At 42.9% G+C, this 20,648-nt stretch overlaps 1 protein-coding gene across 1 annotated transcript in view; it reads right to left on the minus strand.

Annotated features, from left to right (window-relative positions):
- Positions 1 to 6,375: 6,375 nt before the first annotated feature.
- The window catches only part of XPO7 (exportin 7), a 40,701-nt gene continuing 26,428 nt past the window's right edge, over positions 6,376 to 20,648 (minus strand). Inside the window, exons 19-28 of the mRNA XM_086703505.1 lie at positions 20,011 to 20,117; positions 17,378 to 17,466; positions 16,562 to 16,669; positions 14,117 to 14,199; positions 13,677 to 13,891; positions 13,296 to 13,434; positions 11,247 to 11,407; positions 10,029 to 10,127; positions 9,234 to 9,361; positions 6,376 to 7,979 (exon numbers count right to left, since the gene is read on the minus strand). Coding sequence (XP_086559631.1) covers positions 7,886 to 7,979; positions 9,234 to 9,361; positions 10,029 to 10,127; positions 11,247 to 11,407; positions 13,296 to 13,434; positions 13,677 to 13,891; positions 14,117 to 14,199; positions 16,562 to 16,669; positions 17,378 to 17,466; positions 20,011 to 20,117 — 1,223 coding nt within the window. The 3' untranslated portion in view covers positions 6,376 to 7,885. The remainder of the gene's footprint in view (positions 7,980 to 9,233; positions 9,362 to 10,028; positions 10,128 to 11,246; positions 11,408 to 13,295; positions 13,435 to 13,676; positions 13,892 to 14,116; positions 14,200 to 16,561; positions 16,670 to 17,377; positions 17,467 to 20,010; positions 20,118 to 20,648) is intronic.

Raw genomic sequence — 20,648 nt, forward strand, 5'->3', positions numbered from 1 at the left:
TTGGGGAGAAAGGACATCACGGTTTTGAGTCATCCAACCCATGAATATGTTATGATCTCTGCATTTGTTTAAAGATTTTCCTCTGCAGTGTTTTACAGATTTTAGTGTATATATGCTTGTTATATATCTTGTTAAATTTATTCCTATGTATTTCATGTATTTGGATGCTATAGCAAATAATATATATCTTATTTCATTTTAAAGTCTTATTTATTTTGAGAGAGAAAGGGAGAGAGAGCAGGGGAGGGGCAGAGAGAGAGGGAGAGAGAGAGAGAATCCCAAGCAGGTTCCGAGCTGCCAGTGTAGAGCCCAATTTGGGGCTCAATTTCATGAACCCTGAGATCATGACCCGAACCGAAATCAAAAGTTGGATGCTTAACCAACTGAGCCACCAGAAGCCCCACAAGCAGTATATATTTTAAAATTTCATCTAATAGTTTATTTTTTAAGTTTATTTATTTATTGAGAGAGGGAGAGAGAGAGAGAGGGAATATGAGCAGGTGAGGGGCAGAGAGAGAGGGAGGGGCAGAGAGAGAGGGAGAGAGAGAGAATCCCAAGCAGGCTCCATGCTGTCAGGGTGGAACTGGACTTGGGGCTCAAACTCCCAAACTGTGAGATCATGACCTGAACCAAAACCACGGGTCAGACTCTTAACCAACTAAGCCACCCAGGTGCCCCTAATAGTTTTAGTGTATAGAAATATACTATTTGGTTTTCGTCTACTGACCTTGTATTCTGTGATTTTACTAAATTCACTTATTAGTTCCAGTAGCTTTCTGAACCCCAAATCATGACATTTATGAATAGTGTTTCACTTCTTCCTTTTTGTACTGTGCACTATTAATTAATTAACTAATTAATTAATTAAGTGCCTATGTGCTCTGGTTAAGACCTGAGGTACAATGTTAAATAGAGGTAGTAAGAGAGGGTGGCCCTTTCCTTGTTCTTAATCTTAGGGAAAACATTCACTCTTTCACCATCACATTCTGTTGGTGGTAGGTTGTCGTAGATGTCTTTTAATAGGTAAAGGATGTTTCTTTTTATTCCTAGTTTGTTGAGACTTTTTATCATGAGTATTGAATTTTGTCATGTGCTTTTTCTTTATCTACTGAGATGATCGACTTTTTGTCTTTCATTTTGTTGATACAGTGAATTATTTATTGGTTTTCTGAATCAAAAAATTGTTTTAGAAATATTTGGTTTTCTGTTTTTAGAGAGAGCAAGCACACAAGTGGGGGAGAGGGGCAGAGAGAGAAACAATCTTAAGCAGTCTCCACGCTCAGCACAGAACCTGACACAGGGCTTGATCCCATGACCCTGAGATAAAGACCTGAGTTGAGATCAAGCATTCAACTCAGATGCCTCAGGTTTTCTGAACGTTTTAAACTGACCTTGTATTTCTAGGATCAATCCCACTTGGTCATGATGTATTATCTTTTTCATGTATTCTTGGATTAAGTTTGCTTATATTAAAAATGTTTGCATTTACGAGGGATATCATTCTAAAGGTTTTTTTTTTTTTTTTCTTTTAACATCTTTGTCTGGTTTTGGTATCAGGGAGATGTTTGTTTCATAAAATGACTGGCAAGTGTTCCCTCTTCTGTTTTCTTATGTTTTGTGCAAGAGTAGAGAAGTGTCCTTGGATCAGAGTTCAATTCAGGCTCACCAAGAGCTCTGCACTCATCCCTGCATTGTCTCATGCTTCCTCTGCCTTGACTCAGTTGCTGCCCCATTCTAGAACCTGAGAATTCTATTAGAATCCTCTATTCTTTACTCTTCACATCCAATTGGTCACAAAGTGTGTTGATTCCAACCTCCACCCCCTACCTCCCCAATCTTTCTTAGCTCTCCCTCCACAGTCCTTGTCTTGGTTCAAATCCTTATTACCCACTAGCTGATGGGTTAAACAAAGAATGATCACTAGCTTGCTTTGCAAAGTAGCCTCTTGAAACTTGAGGCTTTTAGGATCAAATACTAACCTCTTTCTCTCTCTCTCTCTTTTTGAGAGACACAGAGAGAGAATGAATGAATGAATGAATGGCAACCTGAGCGGGGGAGGGGAAGAGAGAGACCAGGTCATAGAATCCTAAAATTTTTTTTTTAGGATTTTTTTGTCTATTTTTGAGACAGAGAGAGACAGAGCATGAACGGGGGAGGGGCAGAGAGAGAGGGAGGCACAGAATCGGAAGCAGGCTCCAGGCTCTGAGCCATCAGCCCAGGGCCCGACGCGGGGCTCGAACTCACGGACCGTGAGATCGTGACCTGAGCTGAAGTCGGACGCTTAACCTACTGAGCCACCCAGGCGCCCCAAGACCGGGTCATAGAATCCTAAACAGGCTCCAGGCTCTGAGCTGTCAGCACAGAGCCCGGAGGCGTGAGATCATGACCTGAGCCCAAGTCCGACGCTTAACGGACTGAGCCACCCAGGAGCCCCTAAATCCCAATCTCTTGTGCCCAACCCCTCATTGACATGTGCACTTTCCTTTCAGCCGTGCAATTTTTGCACCCTCGAGAAAGGTACAAGGTGTACAATGCAGCGGCTTTTTGCACTGCCTGAATATTTCCCCCTGCCTTCTTCCAAACGGCTTATTCTGCTAGGGCTCGACTTGGGGGCAGGGGGTGGGCTCCTTGGTACTCCCAGAGCATACTGAGCCTCCAACGATCACCCTTTTTAGCCCGTTTGCCCACTTCATTGAGTCCTTCCCAGCCATGAACCAAGTCCTTGAACAGTAACTCTATGATTATTACCGCAGATACTAGGTGTGAAGCCACGGTGCTCGTGAACTCGAACCCCTACAAGGCACAAGGTTGGGCAGAGGTCCGGGCGCCTTAGTAGCCCAGCTCCGCCTTCCCCAAGAACGTCCCAGGACCACCCAGCTGCCAAACCCTCCTCCAATCGCAACCAAGAGCCGCCGAGAACACTTAGGAGTAACGACTGCGCTTGCGCAGGGCAGCAGAGGCGGGGCAAGCGACGGCGCCGAGGAGATGCCGGAAGACAGGGCCTATGTGCGCAGACGCGACGGGGACGGAAGGAACGCGTGGAAGCTCTTCCGGGGCGCGGCGGTTTGTCGGGGCGGGGGTACGGGGTCGGGGTGAACTCTACTTTTCTTCTTCGTGAGGTCGAGGGGTTGATGTTAGCGGCTTCTACTCGTTTTCTTTCGGTATTGACTGTGGCAGCGATGGAGAGTAACCCGCCCGTACCATGCTGCCGGGGCTTCACCCAGATTAGTCCCAGCTACTCTCCACTGTTCACCTGCCATCTGGTCCCGACTCGTAAGGAGCACATTTTAGCTGCTGAGGGGAGAAAGGGGGGCTAGGAATATCTCAAACCTGAGTAGGCCGTAAGACGTGGAGACAGGGACAGTGGGGAGCGACTCCAGAGAGGAAGTGGGGTTCTACTTGGGGTCTTGAAAACGGCAGGTCGGCAAAGGGCATGGAAATTTAGACTGAGAAGAGAGGGTTCTGCAGACGGGGAAAAGGAGGTAGGATGCACGAGATAGGATGTGGAGGCAGATGCCTGGTTGAAGGGAAGGGTTCTACTGCAGCGTTTGTAGCCTGGTTGGTAAAGTTATAACTTGGTTTTGCTTTGTGGCCCCTGTCCCACACGGCAAGGTGTTAAAGGGTAGGCCCTGGGCTTACTGATAAATAGAAACGATAATCTGCTCTCTTAAAAAAGTGGTTTCATTTTTGATTTTTCAGTTGAATTAATTCAGCCTCTAGAGGTTGCTTTACCTTCATTGCACAATATAATCAGTCTGTAAGAGCTGAGTTTTTTGACTTTGAGAATACTGTTCTTAAATTCATCCACCCTTTTACTTTATCAGACTGTATAGTGGCGTGAGCTTCTCGAGGCCAAATCTATTTTCCAGTTAGTTTTTGTCTCGAGTTTGGTTGTCCTCCAGACCTTGAATGGACTGAATTTGTTATCTAGTAGCGGAAGTTAGGAGATTGCCCACTTGTCCCTCTTCATTCCTTTGTAACGGATAATGGGGTGGTTTGGCCCATATAGGTAATCCTGTATGCTTAGATCTATTATAAATTGTCTTCATGGTTATCAAACAGAATTAAAAATATAATTGTGTGTGATGCCTGTGTAACAATGTAAGTACTGTTCACTATGCTTTGTAGTTAGTTTGTACTCTTGAGGGATCTTATGCGAAAGAGTGGGAAGTGAATTTGCCTTGCACATGATGTTGTTTGCTTTGGAGTTTCCTTTTCTGTTGCTGACCGTCAAAAAGGTATTTGTCCTGAAGTGGATGCTAAGTATTTGGTAAATGAACAGGTAGCAACAGTCAGGCTACCCTGAAAACTGTTAAGGGTTTTCTGAGGAAGAGGGATTAATATTCTAAGCTTGATCCCGTCCTCCATTCTGATCATCTGATGTCTCACGGTCTGGCAGCTGATTCATTTAGTTGACCCACTGCTCCTGAAATACACCAAAGTGGCTGACCAGTGAATTCCAGGGTATCTAAGAAATTGCAAGATAGATGTAATGGACCCAGGAGACAAGCTACAGAGGCAAGAGTTCTTAGGCATTCATTACCTAGCACTCAATTGGTAGTTGTATTAATTGTGGTTGGTGTGTACATTTTTATCCTTTCAAATTTACTTTTGAAATATCTAGAGTAGGGCTTTTAAAATGTTTACAGACATTTATGGCTTGTGCAGGTTCCCTGTATTCTCTTTGCTTTCCTGTTTTGTCGTGGCACTTGGCACTTTGGCAGCATTGGAAGGCAACTTAGGTGTGTTTGTAGATCAAGCCAAAAATCTTGGGTGGGAGAAGGGTTGGCTGGTGGCAAATGGATACAGAGAGGTGCTTTGGTTCTTTACACTCAATTCCTGTTACTTCATGACATTGGGTTAAAGTCATATCAAAACTTAAAATTTGACCCTGGGCCAAATCCTTCTTCATCTGATTTATACTTTAGTGGGAATAGATAACCCTTATTTAGGCAGAGGCAACAAAAAAACATGTACATACATAATAACAATTTAGTCATCTGCCGTAAAGACTTTAGGTGTTTTGTCAACGTATAGTTTGTGTAAGGAAACACTGTCTAAAGACACCTGACTTGACAACCATAGTCCCCCAGGATAGCCTAGAAACTAATAAACAACTCTTTTTAACTGAATAAAACCTGCACAGGACTTTGAGGGGAAACCAAAGTTTAAAGATGACTGACTTTCACATTTATTAAGATGGGTCATGTTCAATTGCTAATTTGACCAGAAAAAATATCTTATTTGGCTTTTTTGGGGGTGCCCCCTCTTGGAACTGTCAAGAAAGGAACAGCTTTACTGTTTAAATAGTTTAATGTGGTTGTAGAAGATTTTAACTATGGCAGTTTGTCATGACTGGACAGCATTAGGGCTGCGCTGAGGAGATCACCATGTTTGGTGAGTCTCTTGCCTCTAAAATTGTTTTTGTGGAAGGGAAAGGAGGGCTCTGCCATTTTGCTGATCAAGCAACATCTCAGGATAGTTGGGGCAGAGGAGGTTTTTCAAGTACCAGTGAGAAAGTTATTTTGTTTCATTTACTGTAGTAAATTAGAATTAGAATTAGAATTCCAGGTCACTGGGGCATGTGACTGGTGTGTTTTGCATATTAATGAAGCCTGACCATTTTATATTTCTCTTAGGCTTAGAGATAGACTTGGCTAAGATAAATCCATTCTATTTGCCTTCTGGTCATTAGAATACACATTTCTGCCTTCAAAATAACTTAGGACCAAGATACCACCCAGAACACTCAAACAGCAAACATAGGTAGCAGTACATCTAGATAAGGTAGACAAGAGTGGCACTCTAGAGCCTGTGATTCATTGGATGTAAATCTCCATTAAGATACAGTGTTTCTGGTAATTAAGTTCTCTTATACCTAGGTACTACATAGTATGGGGATGAGAAATAGCCCTCATTAACTATAGGGTTCTTCATTTGATAATTCTGGCCCATGAAGCCTGCATAGTACAGTGAAAAACTTACCCTTGAACCTGTCAGGGTCTAATGAATGAAGCCCAGCTCACAGAAGAGGAGCGGGGATCAGGACGTAAACAAAACTGGGCTTTCTGCAATCATTACTTCTTCGCCGATTGCTAGTAGAGGTAGAGTGGCTTCACTCTTGTAGTTGTGGACATCAGCACTGTATGTATCTATATATATTTATATCTATCTGCATAGATATATCAACTAAAACAATCATACTTTTAAAAGAAATGGAGTCAGACTTAGTTGAATGAGAAACAAGCGAATTTTACAAGGGTGAGACGAACCTGTCATTTACTGGCTTTTAAGAATGTGTGTTTCAAACATCTTAGTGTGTTTAGAGTGAGATGTGTCCCTGTAGACACACTAGACTTGATCGCTGAAGCCAGGTCAGTAGAAACCATTGAAGTTTATTGGCGGTCACAATGCTTACACTGTATGCAGCAAACACCCTTACAAGTCTATCCGCAACCTGATCACGCAAGAAAGGATTCACCACACAGTCGCCAGAGGAGAAGGAAAAAAAAATTAACAGGCTTGTTTCTGGGGGTAGAGGAGAGAAATAAAGATAAAACCTAATTGATGAGTGTCCCATGGGCAAGAGCTGAACTAGAGATGCGTACAACTAGCAGCAGCAATTGTGGAAAAGTACAAGGCAAATAGCTTTCTCCATTAATTTTCTTCTGTAGGTTAATTTTTTTAATATTCAAAACATTTATTATGGTTTTTATTTTATAAAAATGTATATTTTTAAAGGGTGGGAGATTGTTAAATACTTCATGCTAGGCAGACCTTGTTATTAAGAACCCCTCCACTGTAGTAACTTCCTCCAGTTCATACATTCACGAGTGCAGGGTACATATATAAATATCCACGCGCACACATCCACACACACTGCCTCAAGGGCTGGGGAAGACTCAAAGTTACCGGCCATACAATCAGGCCTCTGGTGGACTCATCCAAATCGCTCAACAGGAGAGCAACTGGCTCAATTCCTTCTCTCTGGTCTCTACCTTTACAGAGACTGAGAACCCTAAATCATAGAGTTACATCTGACTTATAAAAGCAAGAGGCATCTGTCTGAGGATGAGGATAAGCAAAGTGGGAAAAAGGATGAAGCTAAGAACACCAAACACTTTTAGCTGGAGTTGTCTGTCACTGCAAGAGGCCAACGGACCTAGGGCAGCATCTATGGTTGAAGGGGAAGGATGGTGCTCCACATGGCTTAGAGTTCCTAATAACAAGGGTAATACAGTAACAGGAAGTGATAATTTTGGGGGCAAGGAAAGGGCAATAAGAAAAAATATACATTTGGAATTTTTACCTTTTTTTTTTTTTTTTGCCTCTCTACACTGTCACTAAATATATCTCTGCACGTTCACACATCCTCGTCCAGTAAAGCTTCAGGCCACCAGAATACACATTTTTTTCTCACTCGCATACACAACCCCTCACATCAGCATTGGTGCACTAGACTCTGTAAAAATTTTTCAGTCACACTTTTTGTTTTTAAACTTGAGTCAATATAAACCTTGTTCAAAATGTTATGAAAAAATGTACATGTTTATACAAGGCAGGTTGTGGCAGGACACTGGGGGTTCCTCCCCTACCCCCTGGGTTGGCCCCAGGAGGAGGGGCTGGAGTCTCGCACACTTGTGTCTCTATCTCCTCCCACCACCCTTCCCACCCAATCCCCCCAGGAACCAGCAGCGCCCTGCCCCCTAGTTGAGTGCACGCACATCCCTATTCCCTGGGGAAGTAGCTAGTTGACCTTTGCCATTTTCCCCACACCCCTGGTGGAAGGGGCCAGGATCAGCCAGGCCCTCTTCCTTGTAATTGTTTGCCCCTCTGGGCCAGACCAAAGGGACGCTGCTCTGTACAGGTAGAGTCCAAGGAGGTGTCAGCTCATCATATCATTGCTATTCACGCCGTAAGTGGAATTCTTCATCGAGTCGTTGACTTCTCGACGGAATGCTGACAGGTTCTGGGTGAACCTGCAGAGAGGATGAATTGTAGGTTGAGGGAGTAGGGTGGAAGGGAAAGGTCTTTGCCTAAAACATTTCTGGCAGAGAAGTGGCTACTGAAAGGCAGAATGCATGAATCTAAGGTCAGTTAATCTTGGTCTTAAGACCTTAAGGGAAAGTTGAGCTAGTTTTGCACCCCTTTCTACCTGACAACCTTGTGGTAGACTTGGAGATCTGGTCAAATCTGGGGCTTTGAGGGCCGCCTTGAACTCGTGACAGCACAACAGGAAAATCTGACAGAGGTGGGAAGTAACCCTCACACAGTGAGGGTGTGAAGAAAATGAAGCTATTTCTTAATGCCGGAGACCTGTCAATATGGTAGCTGCTAGCCTCACATGGCTGCTGAACACTTGAAATGTACCCAGTACAACAGAAGAACTGAATCAAATTACATGGAAATTTAAAATTCTGTTCCCCAATTGTATCTTAATTAGTTTTAAATTAAAATGCCATTTTTAAAATGAAATCAAATTTAAACTTGAATTCAGGGAAACCTGACATTCAATTCTGTAACTACTGGACAATTTCTTTTTTTTTTTTTTTTTTTTTTTTTTTTTTAAATTTTTTTTTTCAACGTTTATTTATTTTTTGGGACAGAGAGAGACAGAGCATGAACGGGGGAGGGGCAGAGAGAGAGGGAGACACAGAATCGGAAACAGGCTCCAGGCTCTGAGCCATCAGCCCAGAGCCTGACGCGGGGCTCGAACTCACGGACCGCGAGATCGTGACCTGGCTGAAGTCGGACGCTTAACCGACTGCGCCACCCAGGCGCCTCCAACAATTTCTAAGTATGTTCGGTATACTTGAATATGGGAATCTACTTTGTCAACTGTAAATTTTATGAAGTCTAAATACAAATCAAGCATTTCAAACGAGTAGTCAGCATCTGAATTAAGATTCCCTGTTAAATGTACAATATACAGAATCTTGAAGACTTAGTAAAATAAAAAGAATGTCAAAATTCTAAATTTTTAAGTCTGGATTACACATTGACATAATATTCTGCATACGTTAAGTTACATACAATGTATTAAAATGAATTTTGTCTGTTTCCTTTTATCCCCTTTTAATGTGGCTACTAGGAAATTTAGAGTTACTTATGTGGCTTGCTTTTCTATTGGACAGCACTGCTTTAGATGGCCTCTAAAAGACTGTTAAGGAGTGTCCTGTTTCGAGGACTGGAGAAACTGCCTATGACTTTTCGGCAGGGCTCTCTACACTCACCTGTCTCTATTTTTCGTAAGAAGATTTCGCTCGATGCCTTCCATCAGGTTTTCAAAACACAGATGCATAGCCTGCTGCTTCTCTGGTGGCTGGCTGTTCACGATACTGTTCCTTAGGTCAGAAAAATACTGTGGGGCAAGGAGTGAGACAGGGTAAGGAGAGATGAGGCTTATTAGCCTTCCCTCTTCTGCAGGGTGGAAGGAATGTTCTTCTCCAACAAGAAACAGAATTATCTACCAAAACTGGGTACCTTTTTTGATTCAAGCAAGTACTTGCCAGATAATTTATCTTCATCTTACTTAAAAATCAAGAGTTTTAAATTTGTAAACACTCTAAGGGTCATCTGATCCAGGTTCTTGATTTTATCTTATCTTTTAAGTAATCCCTACACCCAATGTGGGGCTAGAACCAACAACCCTGGGATCAAGAGTTCCATGCTCCACCAACTGAGCCGGACTGGTGACACGGATTTGGTTTCTTTTATAGGAATCTCTAGACTTCCTTATATTTGTTTGTGGTAGAGCTGAGCTAGAATTTAGGTCACAGGTGGTCTGATCTCCAGGTATATTCCCTTCTGGTAACATTTCCTCAGCCTTTACCTTTGTCTGAATTGCTATACATGGTGACTTCTAACAGTTAAGTGATTATGTACTTGTCAAACCATGAACAGAACATGCTCAGAAGACAGGCTATCTTCCCTCTGCTTTACCATCATGGGGTGTTCCTATAACGTTCCCCACAGTGCCCTGGCAAATGATAGCTAAATGTGTCTGCCCATGCTTCTGGCTCTCTTACCTTTTCATTAAGTAGTATCAAGCCAAGTAGGGGCCGAGACATAGACCACTGGTTCCTACAGTCTTCAAAGATGATGATGTTCAGCACCGTTGACAGCATCTGGAAATGGAGAATCTGAGGCAGTGACCTAGTGGGTAGCTACCCAAGATAGAATTATAGATTCCAAACAGAAGAGTTTATTGGGTTGAAGTCCTCTTCTGTCTGGAGTAAACCAGGCAAATAGTTTATGAAGTTTCATTTTAATCTTCTATTATGAGGTAAATTTTCTAAGGTATTTCCTTTCCTGCTTTTTAAATTGGTTTAATATTTCCTCTAAAAATGGACCTTTCCAGTTCACCCTGTTTTCTGTGGGGAATGGGATGGGTCACACAATGATCATACTAGGTAAAATCCCTTTGCACTGTAGCTCCCCGGTACTTGTCTGAGAGGAGATAGCCTTTTTTTTTTAAGTTGTTTTTTTTAAATGTTTATTTTTGAGAGAGAGCAACAGAGGATCCCAAGCAGGCTCTACACTGACAGCAATGAGCCCAATGTGGGGCTCAAACTCACAAACTGTGAGATCCTGACCAGAGTTGAAGTCAGAGGCTTAACCGACTGAGCCACCCAGGTGCCCCAGAGACAGCTTTTATAACATTTTGGGGATGTGATACGAATGTGAATTATTTCAGTTTCTTTAGAGAATAATACAGACAAAGGTGAGACTAGTAGCTAAAAGCTAAATAATTCCATTGATCCCCTTTCCTTATCTATTTTTATCTATTTTTGCAAATCTTATTTTTGCAAAGATGCAGCATACAAATAAAACGATGGCAAACATATGGTTTGATCTCTGTGTGGTCAGTTATTTCCCTCTGTCCTGCATTCCTGTTCCCACTTTGCAAATGGGAGTAAAAGCTTTATAGCTGGGTGCTGCTAACTTGTGCCCCGCTTATGGCAACAGTCATTGCTGTAGGAGGAGGACAGGTCCAAGGCATAGGGGTAGGTGTGACACTTGGAAGAACAACTCAGACAGAACCTGATTTTTTCAGATTGTTTCTGTCTGATGATTGCTCAGCAAACTCAAAATCCACTGTAATTTTAAGGTGTAAACTTCACTTCGGCAGCATTATCCTGGTTGAGACATAAGACTCTGCATCTTGCTTGGCCTTTCTTCTCCCCCAGAGAGGGTCTTCCACTGTAGAACACCCCACAATGCCTCCTAATGCTCATGTTCCTTACCTGCTGGATCATCTCTGGATGCTGCTGCATGATATGCAGAAAGCGGTCACTCTCCTGGTTCAGAGGTGTCGTCCTCTTCTTGGTGCTCCGTGACAGTTGCTTAAAGAGGTATGTCACGATGTGGTCCAGACAGGAGCAGCAGCCTGTGCATACCATGGTGTCTGGAAGAGGGGCAGGGGCGGATTAGAGCAGGGATACGCAGCTGCTGACGGTGACCCAGGCAAACATGGGTTGCCCTTAGCCAAGATCCCATAGAGGCAGAGGTACCCCGGCAGACTGGGAACTGCACCCGTTTCAGTCAACGCCTTGTGCTGGGTGTTTCCCATTAGCCTCTCACCCTCATCAGATAGCAAGGCCCGATCCTAAGTCTGAGAGTGTGTGTATGGTGATAGACAATATAAATGACTGATATTGACATTATTGACTCAGGTGGTATGGATGTAGGTCTTCTGCTTCAAAGTCTAGAGATCATATTGCTAATAACTGGACTGGCCGTGAGGAGAATCCAAGTGTGAGTTGTTAAGCCTCTGCTCTGAGTTACAGGGGTGGCACAGCTTCGCACTTCCTAGCAACATTCCTGGTCTGTCAGAGGACCTGTATTCTTGGTTTCCGAGGCATCCTGTGGGAGCTGCAGACTCGTCTGTGTAATTTACAAAGGGGACACTGCAGCAGAGCTTGCAGACAGCGCTCTGACCACGTGAGGCACAGGCCAGGGCACTGAGGGATGAACCCTTAAACGAGTCAACCATTCTGTTTCTGTTTATACAGAGGGCCCTCTATTTTTAAGGAGCTATAAAACAGCCTTCCAAAGCCAGGTTGGATCCCTTGGCTAGACTGTCCTAGATATGCCTCTGCACCCTGCTGGAGGTAAATGTGTATCAAAGGGGTGGCATGGAGGTGTGGATGACTCACCATGTAGGCAATCCAAGTCATCCAATATGCATTTGCAATATATGGTGATTATTTTGCAGTTGACTTAATCCTCCCATTTACGTTCTGCTCAGCGTACTACAAAAAATGTATTTTTGGGGCACCTGGGTGGCTCAGTCAGTTGAGCATCCGACTTCGGCTCAGGTCACGATCTCATAGTCCATGAGTTCGAGCCCCGTGTTGGGCTCTGTGCTGACAGCTCAGAGCCTGGAGCCTGCTTCAGACTGTATCTCCCTCTCTCTCTGCCCCTCCCCCCAGCTCATGCTTTGTTTCTCTCTGCTCAAAAATGGATAAATGCTAAAAAAAAAAAAAAAAAAAAGTATTTTCTTCTTTGAACACATACACACCTAATATACACCTATTAAGACTGCTTGAAGGTACCCAGGAACAAAAGGGTTGACAGGAACCAGATGGGAGTAGGGGGAAAAACTTGTGAAGCTGGCTGTGTGAACACCTTCCACAGCCTCCAATTGCGGTAGGTTAGAATCCAGACATCCAGATACTACGGGTGCCTTTGTGCCCTCCTGCCCCCCCTGCCCCCCGCCATCTCTTTCCAGCTCTACTCCCCCCACCCCCCTTCTCTTCTGCACCAGTGTACCTGCCATCTGAATTTTCTGATTCTTTCTGGGCTGTAGGTGCTAGTAGTTGCAGTTCCTGATGCTGGGAAGCCTCCCCACTAACCTGATACAGCCCATTCACCTTTTTGGTTTATGCTTTGATATGAATGCTTTCAGCCAGGCCTTGTCTGACCCCCACCTCACCTCCTCAAAACTAGTTTAGGTATGCTTCCTGGCAGCTCTCTCAGCACTCCATCCTCACTGTAGTAAGCAGAAAAGTGTAGGAAATAAGCAGTTGTCTATGTGTCTGCCTCATCCACCAGATAAAAAGCCCCTAAAGGACAGGGACTATGTGTTGTTAACTACTGTATCCTTAGTGTATAGCACAGTACTTGGTCCTCAGGACAGGGTCAGTAAATATTTGCTGGATGAGAATGTACTCATGAATCTTATACTCTCTGTGGTTAAGGCCAATTCCCCCAAAGCAGTAACCCTTTTGGATCCTGGGGCAAAATTCTCCTTTTCTGTTAAGTGGTTAAAACCAACCGACACGGGCGCTCACCAAGTGCAGTAAGTCCTTCAGAAATGGAAGAGAGAATATACATGATGACATGAGGTTCCAGGCTTGCAATAAAGTTCATGTGGTCCTGGGTCAGGACTTCCAGTAGTGAATAGTAAGACTGGCTAAGCTTGGGGTAATCCTGTGGGAAAAGAGGACAAAAATCAGGTTAGCATTGTGCACCTCCATATGCAGGGAGCAAGATCTTAAATAAAACAGCTCAGTTCCCTTCAGATGGGAAGACAGAAGAGCTAGCTGGAGCTAGCGTAAGCTCTCCAGAGAAATATTCAATCAGTGTTGGCAAAATAACAAACAAAACCCCCAAACAAAAACACGCAAACAAGATGAGGGGCTCAGATCTTGCCAATGATGCTTAAGGCTTACCAGGAGGTCACTATGGGGAATAGAGAGGAGCAGCTTGATGAAGGTCTGTAGAGCATTGTCCAGGGCATCGTCTCCATAGAGACGGAAGACTCCAAAATTGACATAACTCCCACTGAGGGCAGCCTTCAGCATGGAGAAGCAGATGGAGATGCCCTTGAGCTTCAGTGCATAGACCTGATCCTTTGGGACCTCTCCTAGTGTCAGGATGCGATTGCCTGAGTGAGTAGACAGACATGTGGTAATATATTATTTATTCAACCACATTGTAACTGATAGTTTCTGTAACCAACTCAACCCTCTTACTCAAAGGCCCTTGGTGTCAGCTGGCATTGTAATACTGTCCTGGTTATTGCCAGGGCTAGGCTGAGACCTACACTGCATACACTAGGGCGACTGAGCTGGAATTCATTCCCAGGGTTATGCTCCTCTAAAGCCCTTACCATACATTGTTATCATCTTGCTTGTTTCTCTGAAGAGTAAAATGCCATTGGGGGAAGAGACGTCAAATTGGAGCCGCTGGGATCTGAGCAGAGAACACAGAAGGAGAAAAAGTCAGGGGTATGTTGCTGGAAGACTGGGATACTTGAGGCTTGGGGGATTCTTTTTGCACTAAGATGTGCAGATTACCTATCCTAACATGGAATAACCAAGTTAAAGATATTTAACCTGTGACAGAGCTTGTATCTTAAAGACTAACACCTAGACTCAAGTTCTGCTTCTCAAAGTGAAAGCATTTAAAAGAAAAAAAGTGAGGCAGATGAAATTACTCTTAAAATTGTCCATTTTGATTAAAGTATAGTTTCTACAACAGTGATTTCTTGGTAGTACTAACTCAAAGCTCGTCAGACATTAATCTACATTTACCTTTATAGCTTTGGTGGCAACTAAGGGAGGGTACAAGCACTATTACCACTTTATAAAAGAAGAGAGGCAAAGGGACTGCGAATGCTACAGGACAAAGTAGGTGAGGCAAGCATTTTAAACAACTTGAGTTCTGGGGTGCCCAGTTGGGTTTGGCTCACGGTTTCACGGTTTCAAGCCGCATCGGGCTCTGTGCTGGCATCTTGGAGCCTGCTTGGGATTGTCTCTCTCCTTCTCTGCCCCTCCCCCACTCATGCTCTCTCAGATAAATAAATAAACTTGAAAAAACAAACAAACAAACACTTGAGTTCTGAGTTCCTGACTGTTCTCTTGACCAGAGCACCTCTTCTTTGGTTTGCTCCACCTTTTAAATGAGCTTCTAGTTGGTCTTTTTAATGACTCTAGTTGGTTAAGGCCTCATACCTAACAGTCCTCCTTGATTCTTCTTTCCTTTCCTCCCCACACTGGATCCATCAAGATCTAGCTCTACAGTATGCCCTGAATCTATCTACTTCCTGTGCAGTCCTTCTGCTCCCACTCTTGTTCCCCCACAGTCTCTTACTTCAGAGTAGAGTGATACCTTTAAATAAGGTAAAAAGAGATCATTTTAATCCCATGCGTAAAAGATTTCTGCAGCTTCCTGCTGTAATGAGAATGCACTCGTCCTCACTACTGCTGTCCTAAGTTGCTATATGACTGGGTCTCTGCTGGCCTGTTTGACTTGTCTACTATGGCCTCCCCTCATTCACCATGCTCCAGCCAGTGGTATTTTCTGTCTCAAGTCCCCATGAGCTCATCCCATCTTAGGGTTTTTATAGTTGTTCTCACTGTTTAGAATGCCTTTTTTTTTTTTAAACGTTTATTTATTTTTGAGACAGAGAGAGACAGAGCATGAACGGGGGAGGGTCAGACAGAGGGAGACACAGAATCTGAAACAGGCTCCAGGCTCTGAGCTGTCAGCACAGAGCCCGACGCGGGGCTCAAACTTACGGACCGTAAGATTATGACCTGAGCCGAAGTTGGATGCTTAACTGACCAAGCCACTCAGGCGCCCCTAGAATGCTTTTTCCCCATTTTGCAGGGCTACCAGAGTCTTTCTTGTCATTCAGAACCCAGCCTAAATATCACTTTCTCTGAAAGGCCTTCTCTGACCCTCTTCTCCTTCAATTCCCATTTTATTAACTTTTTTTTCATAGCACTTACCATTATTTGAAATGATTTTCCATGCTTGTTTTACTGTCTTTCCCCTGAATGTAAAATCTAAGAGAGGAGAGGTTTTGTCTGACACAACAGCTAAGAAAGTGGCTGGCAAAGACTAGATGCTCTCAAATATTTATCTTGTAAATGAGTAACTCTTGATTATAAGCCTGACGGGAGGCTACTGCCACCCCTCAGTAAGGCAGTTTTAAAAATTAGTTATCTCAGGTGTGCCATGAGAGGCAGATACACAGACCTGAAATTCTAGTGAAGTCAATGTGCCGGATTACTGTTTTCCTCCATCCCTAAATTTTTCGGCGAATCTAAAATTTGGTATTTTGGAAGTCTCTCTTACTTTCTTCTTAAGTAAATCTTTACCAATCCAGCTGCAATCTCGCAAATAGATACCTTTCTTAAAACGGTATTCTAATGCACCCGGCATCATTCTCAATTAGTCCTTCTGAAATGAGAACTTTGAAATGTGGTAGGCATGGCACGATTACTAAGTGTTAACTTTTATATGTGGGTGGCAAAATCAGAATGTTGGTTGCCAAATTGACTTCTTGTAAGAATGGGTATCTTGGGACTCTTTTCAAGGTGACTTATTTCCTGCAAGCAGCTGTGGCTTTGTGTGGCTGGGGCACCCTTTTTCCAAACATACAAAAATATACATACGTGAACTTTTATAGATATTTTTTGCAAATTCTATTAGCAGTGAGTCTTATTATCTTTCACAATCTGCCCAAAACATTAGATGAAATAATTTCTCCTAGAATTCTCTCGGGTAAAAGGGCACTTGTGCCCTTTGAAAATTTCCTCTTGCTTACCTATTATGAACTAATTCAGCCATGAGCTTGAGCACAGGTGTGGTACAGGCTGGATCATGGTACCATAGCTCAATTGCCCGCTGGAGAATTGGCATGTAGGATGGATATCTGTAAATGAAAAGCTAAGGAAAAATTCTGAATCCAGAAAGGTACAGAATTTAAAATAATCTCTCCGCATTGGCCAAGCACAAACTGTCAAGTTAAAGTTCTCTAATTTCCTGCCTCCTGCTTGTTAATCTTGCAGTCTTTCTAACCAGACTGTGTGTTCTTAAAGTTTTCATAGGCATCTAATAATGTGCTGTAATTTACATAATGATTTTCTTCTGAAGAGCATAACATATTTCATATTGTTATTTATCCTCTTATCCCTTTGTGACAGGGAAGCAGCTATTTCCGTTATATAACTACTGGAGAAACAGGCAGTCAGATATGAAATGATTTGTTCAAGGTTATGAATCCAAGGTTAGGCTTTCTAATTCCTAGGGAAGCTGTCTTTTCTTAGTAGATCGAAATGCCTCTTTTTTCTAAGTGTGGCAAAATTCACATGCCGCAGCTCCACAGGCATTTTATATCTGGGGCCCAGAAAAGAAAGTGGTAGGAAACGACTTCGTTCATTTCCCCATCTCTCTCACGGGAGCAGGTGGCGCTATGCCATCACACCACTATGGAATGGGAGCTTACGAGTTGCCTTTGGGGGCAACTCCTTGCCTTCGTTGCCTCCCTAACCCTGCCCACCCTCATCCCCCATGACTACACCGCCCATCCACTCTCCAGTTAAGGCTTGCAGTAGCACGCTCCTGGTCTGTATTAGGATACATCCACTCAAACAGCATCATGAAACTGGTCTTGGCATTGAAGGCGAAAGCTATCCCTCTCAGGTCTCTTACTAGGCCAACCAGAGTTCGCTGTAGTAGAAGGCAAAAGTAGGTTAAAATGGAAGAAAAACCAAACCTAGAACTACTTGATGGGGATTTCACAAATGTGTAATCAAATTCTTCCACCATTCAACAAATACTCCTTCCCAGATATTCCGAACTGATCTCTTCCCTACTAGAATGGAATCTTTTCACTTAGAAAATTAGTTTTGTAAGCCTGTTATCTACTAAGAAAAAGCAATGGTTCCTGATCCATCACAGCAAAAACAGAAGCTGATAAAGTTTTAAGACACTAATATGGTTAAGTTCTAAGTAAAAAGGAGAAGAGCAAAAAAGCTTGATTGAAGAAGAGTTAGGAAAAAAGAGGATAAAAATGGCCAAAAAGTCCACACAAGAAGAGGCAGAGGGACCACATATCTGAAAGGTCTGGTACCACACCTAGTTACAAAGGCATCAGCACCACAGGAAATCAAATGCAGATCCTGCAGGGAGGAAACACAGCAGCCTCCATCTTACCAGCCCTGGTTGGAGGCCCTGGAAATAAGACTGATGTGTAAATGTTGGAGGGTAAAGTACACTTTCACAGTGAAAGAGATGGAGGCCTAAGAGGCAGATACTGTGCCATCATGCTGCTAGGTGGCATGAGGGCCAGGGTTAAGACTCATACCATTGAGACTCCAAATCCTCTGTTTCTCAGTAGGACTTTTACTTGTCCCGTGGGCCCTGAACAGCAGGAAGACTGCTTTTAAAAGCTGATAATCAACAGGCTCAAGGACACGGGCACATTTGGGTGTCCTGACTCATTTGCCAAAAATGACTGTACTTCTGGGGCGCCTGGGTGGCTTAGGCAGTTAATGTCTGACTCTTGATTCTGGCTCAGGTCATGATCTTGCAGTTCGTAAGATCGAGCCCTGTGTCGGGCTCTGCACTGACAGCCCTGCTTGGGATTCTCTCTCTCTCTCTTTTCATCCCTCCCTCCCTCCCTCCCTCCCTCCCTCCCTCCCTCCCTCCCTCTCTCCCTCTCTCTCCCCCTCTGCCCCTCCCCCACTCACACACTCTCTCTAAATAAACAAAACAAAACTGACTGTACTTCTAACAGCCTGCTTTAAGCAGACAATTCTCTTCCTAAACTGATACCATAACTTGTCTTCAAATCTAAGACACAGCAACTTTAAAAAACTTATTACATGAGGTGTGACAAAGATGTGGAAAATGCTTGCAATTCGTGGCCAAAATGGTTCTTTTCATTAATTTCACCTGCTTTGGTATGGAACTAAAGTGATGGGGAAAAGGGCTGCTATTCAGGGATATCCCTCAATTATCCTTGGTACTGGTTAGTACTCCAGCTCAAGTTACTGACATGCTCCACACTAAACTCAGCTCTGAATAGTACCTATCTCAAAACACTGGTAGAAAGAGGGGAGACAGCCGGGCAAAGTGGTGTTGCTCTGTGACTTCCCTGATGATTTAGAGACAGAAAACTAAGAGGCTTTCTAGAGAAGAAAACAGAATTTTAGAATATTAGGTAAAGCCTGGCATCTTGGGGCAATACTTCTGGCTATTTGGTGACTATAATTCAGCTTCAGCATCATTATGAACACTGCAAAAAAGTCCTACGTCCTACAAATATTAATAGCCTAGTATCTTCTGGTTTTGGTCCAGAGATCTATAGACAAAGAGAGCAGGTATGTGTGAAGATGAGGAGAGCAAAAATCAAGAAATGATAATTCTGAGAGCCAGAAATCAATAACTAAAGGTAACTTTAAAATTCCATATATGTGGAAATTCATACACCCTTCTAAATGACTCCTGTCAAAGAAGAAATCTTAATGGAAATTAGAAAATCCAAAGAATTGAATGAAAATGAAAATGTTACATACAAAAACTATAGATTCTGGAGGCCTATTTCATGACAGTGTTAATATATTTAATGCTATTCAACTGTACACCTAAAAAACGGTTAAGCTGGTAAATTTTACATTATGTAAACCAACATGTGGAATAATATGCCTAGAGGGACAGTTATAGCTTTAAATGATTACATTAGGAAAGAAGGAGGGCTGAAAAGTTAGAATGGAAAAACCCCAAGAAAAACATATGAAAATAAACATAAAGAGCAGACTGAATGAAGTAGAAAACAAAGATATAACAGGGTTTTGTTTTGTTTTTGCAAAGACTAATAAAGTTGACACATTCCTGGCAAGACTGATCCAGGAAAGAGAAAGCACAAATATGCAGTATTAAAACTGAGAGGCGACACATAACTAAAGATACAACCAGAGATCAAAAAACAATAGGAAAACACACAAAATAACTTTATGCTACTACATTTGAAAATGTAGACAAAAATCGTAAGTATTACATAAGAAAACACTTTAACATAAAAACAAAAGACTTTATAAATCTCTACTGGTTTGTCGATTTCAAAATCCCAGGAGCCCAAGAGATTAAATAGAAGTGAAATCAGTGGGAAATGTATGGATGAGCACTATTTTCTGTAGTAATAGCTAATCTAGTTTCTGTCAGGGGCTGCCCAAAAGCAGAAACTGGTCAATCAGTGGGTGAAGGACTCACCTTTGCCTCTTGCTCGTTGAAACTATTAGTGCTAAACATCTGGGCCACAGCCTCAAATGCGGCTGTGAGTGGCAGCATGAATTGCTCATACTGATCTTCATCCTCTCCTGAAAGGTAAACAACCCAGGGTGTGACTCCAATATAAAAAATTCAAAGCTATGCATGCAAGGAAAATAAGATAGTATGAAAGATGAGCAGACCAGAGGATAATTCAAGGGAGCCCCTTTATCATCCCCACGGGTATGAGTACTAATTTCAGAATAAAATATACAGAGAGAATTTTTAAACTAGAAAATGGCCGGAAGTCATCCAGTCCAGGGATGTCCACATTGTGTTTGACAATACCAGAGGTTCCTATGTGTATGAGGTACTATGTTTTTATTTACTTCTCCTTAAGTGACAGCTGACAGTCAGTTAAGAAAGGACCGAGTCTGGTGTATGAGAACCTGATGAGACTCGTACTGGAGTCAGGTGCCTGTGGAGGCTCTCTTCACACTTCTCTCTTTTCACTAATCTTCCATAAACCTGGAAGGTTCTGTAATGTTATATAGTAGGATTGAACTTAAATAGCTCAGAATGAAGACAGTGCTGCGTTTCAGTCATTAGTTGACCCCAAACTGCTAATATCACATGGCAGC

Source organism: Puma concolor, chromosome B1 (assembly GCF_028749965.1).
Source record: "Puma concolor isolate L17-30 chromosome B1, mPumCon1.1.hap2, whole genome shotgun sequence".
NCBI classification, from domain to species: domain Eukaryota; kingdom Metazoa; phylum Chordata; class Mammalia; order Carnivora; family Felidae; genus Puma; species Puma concolor.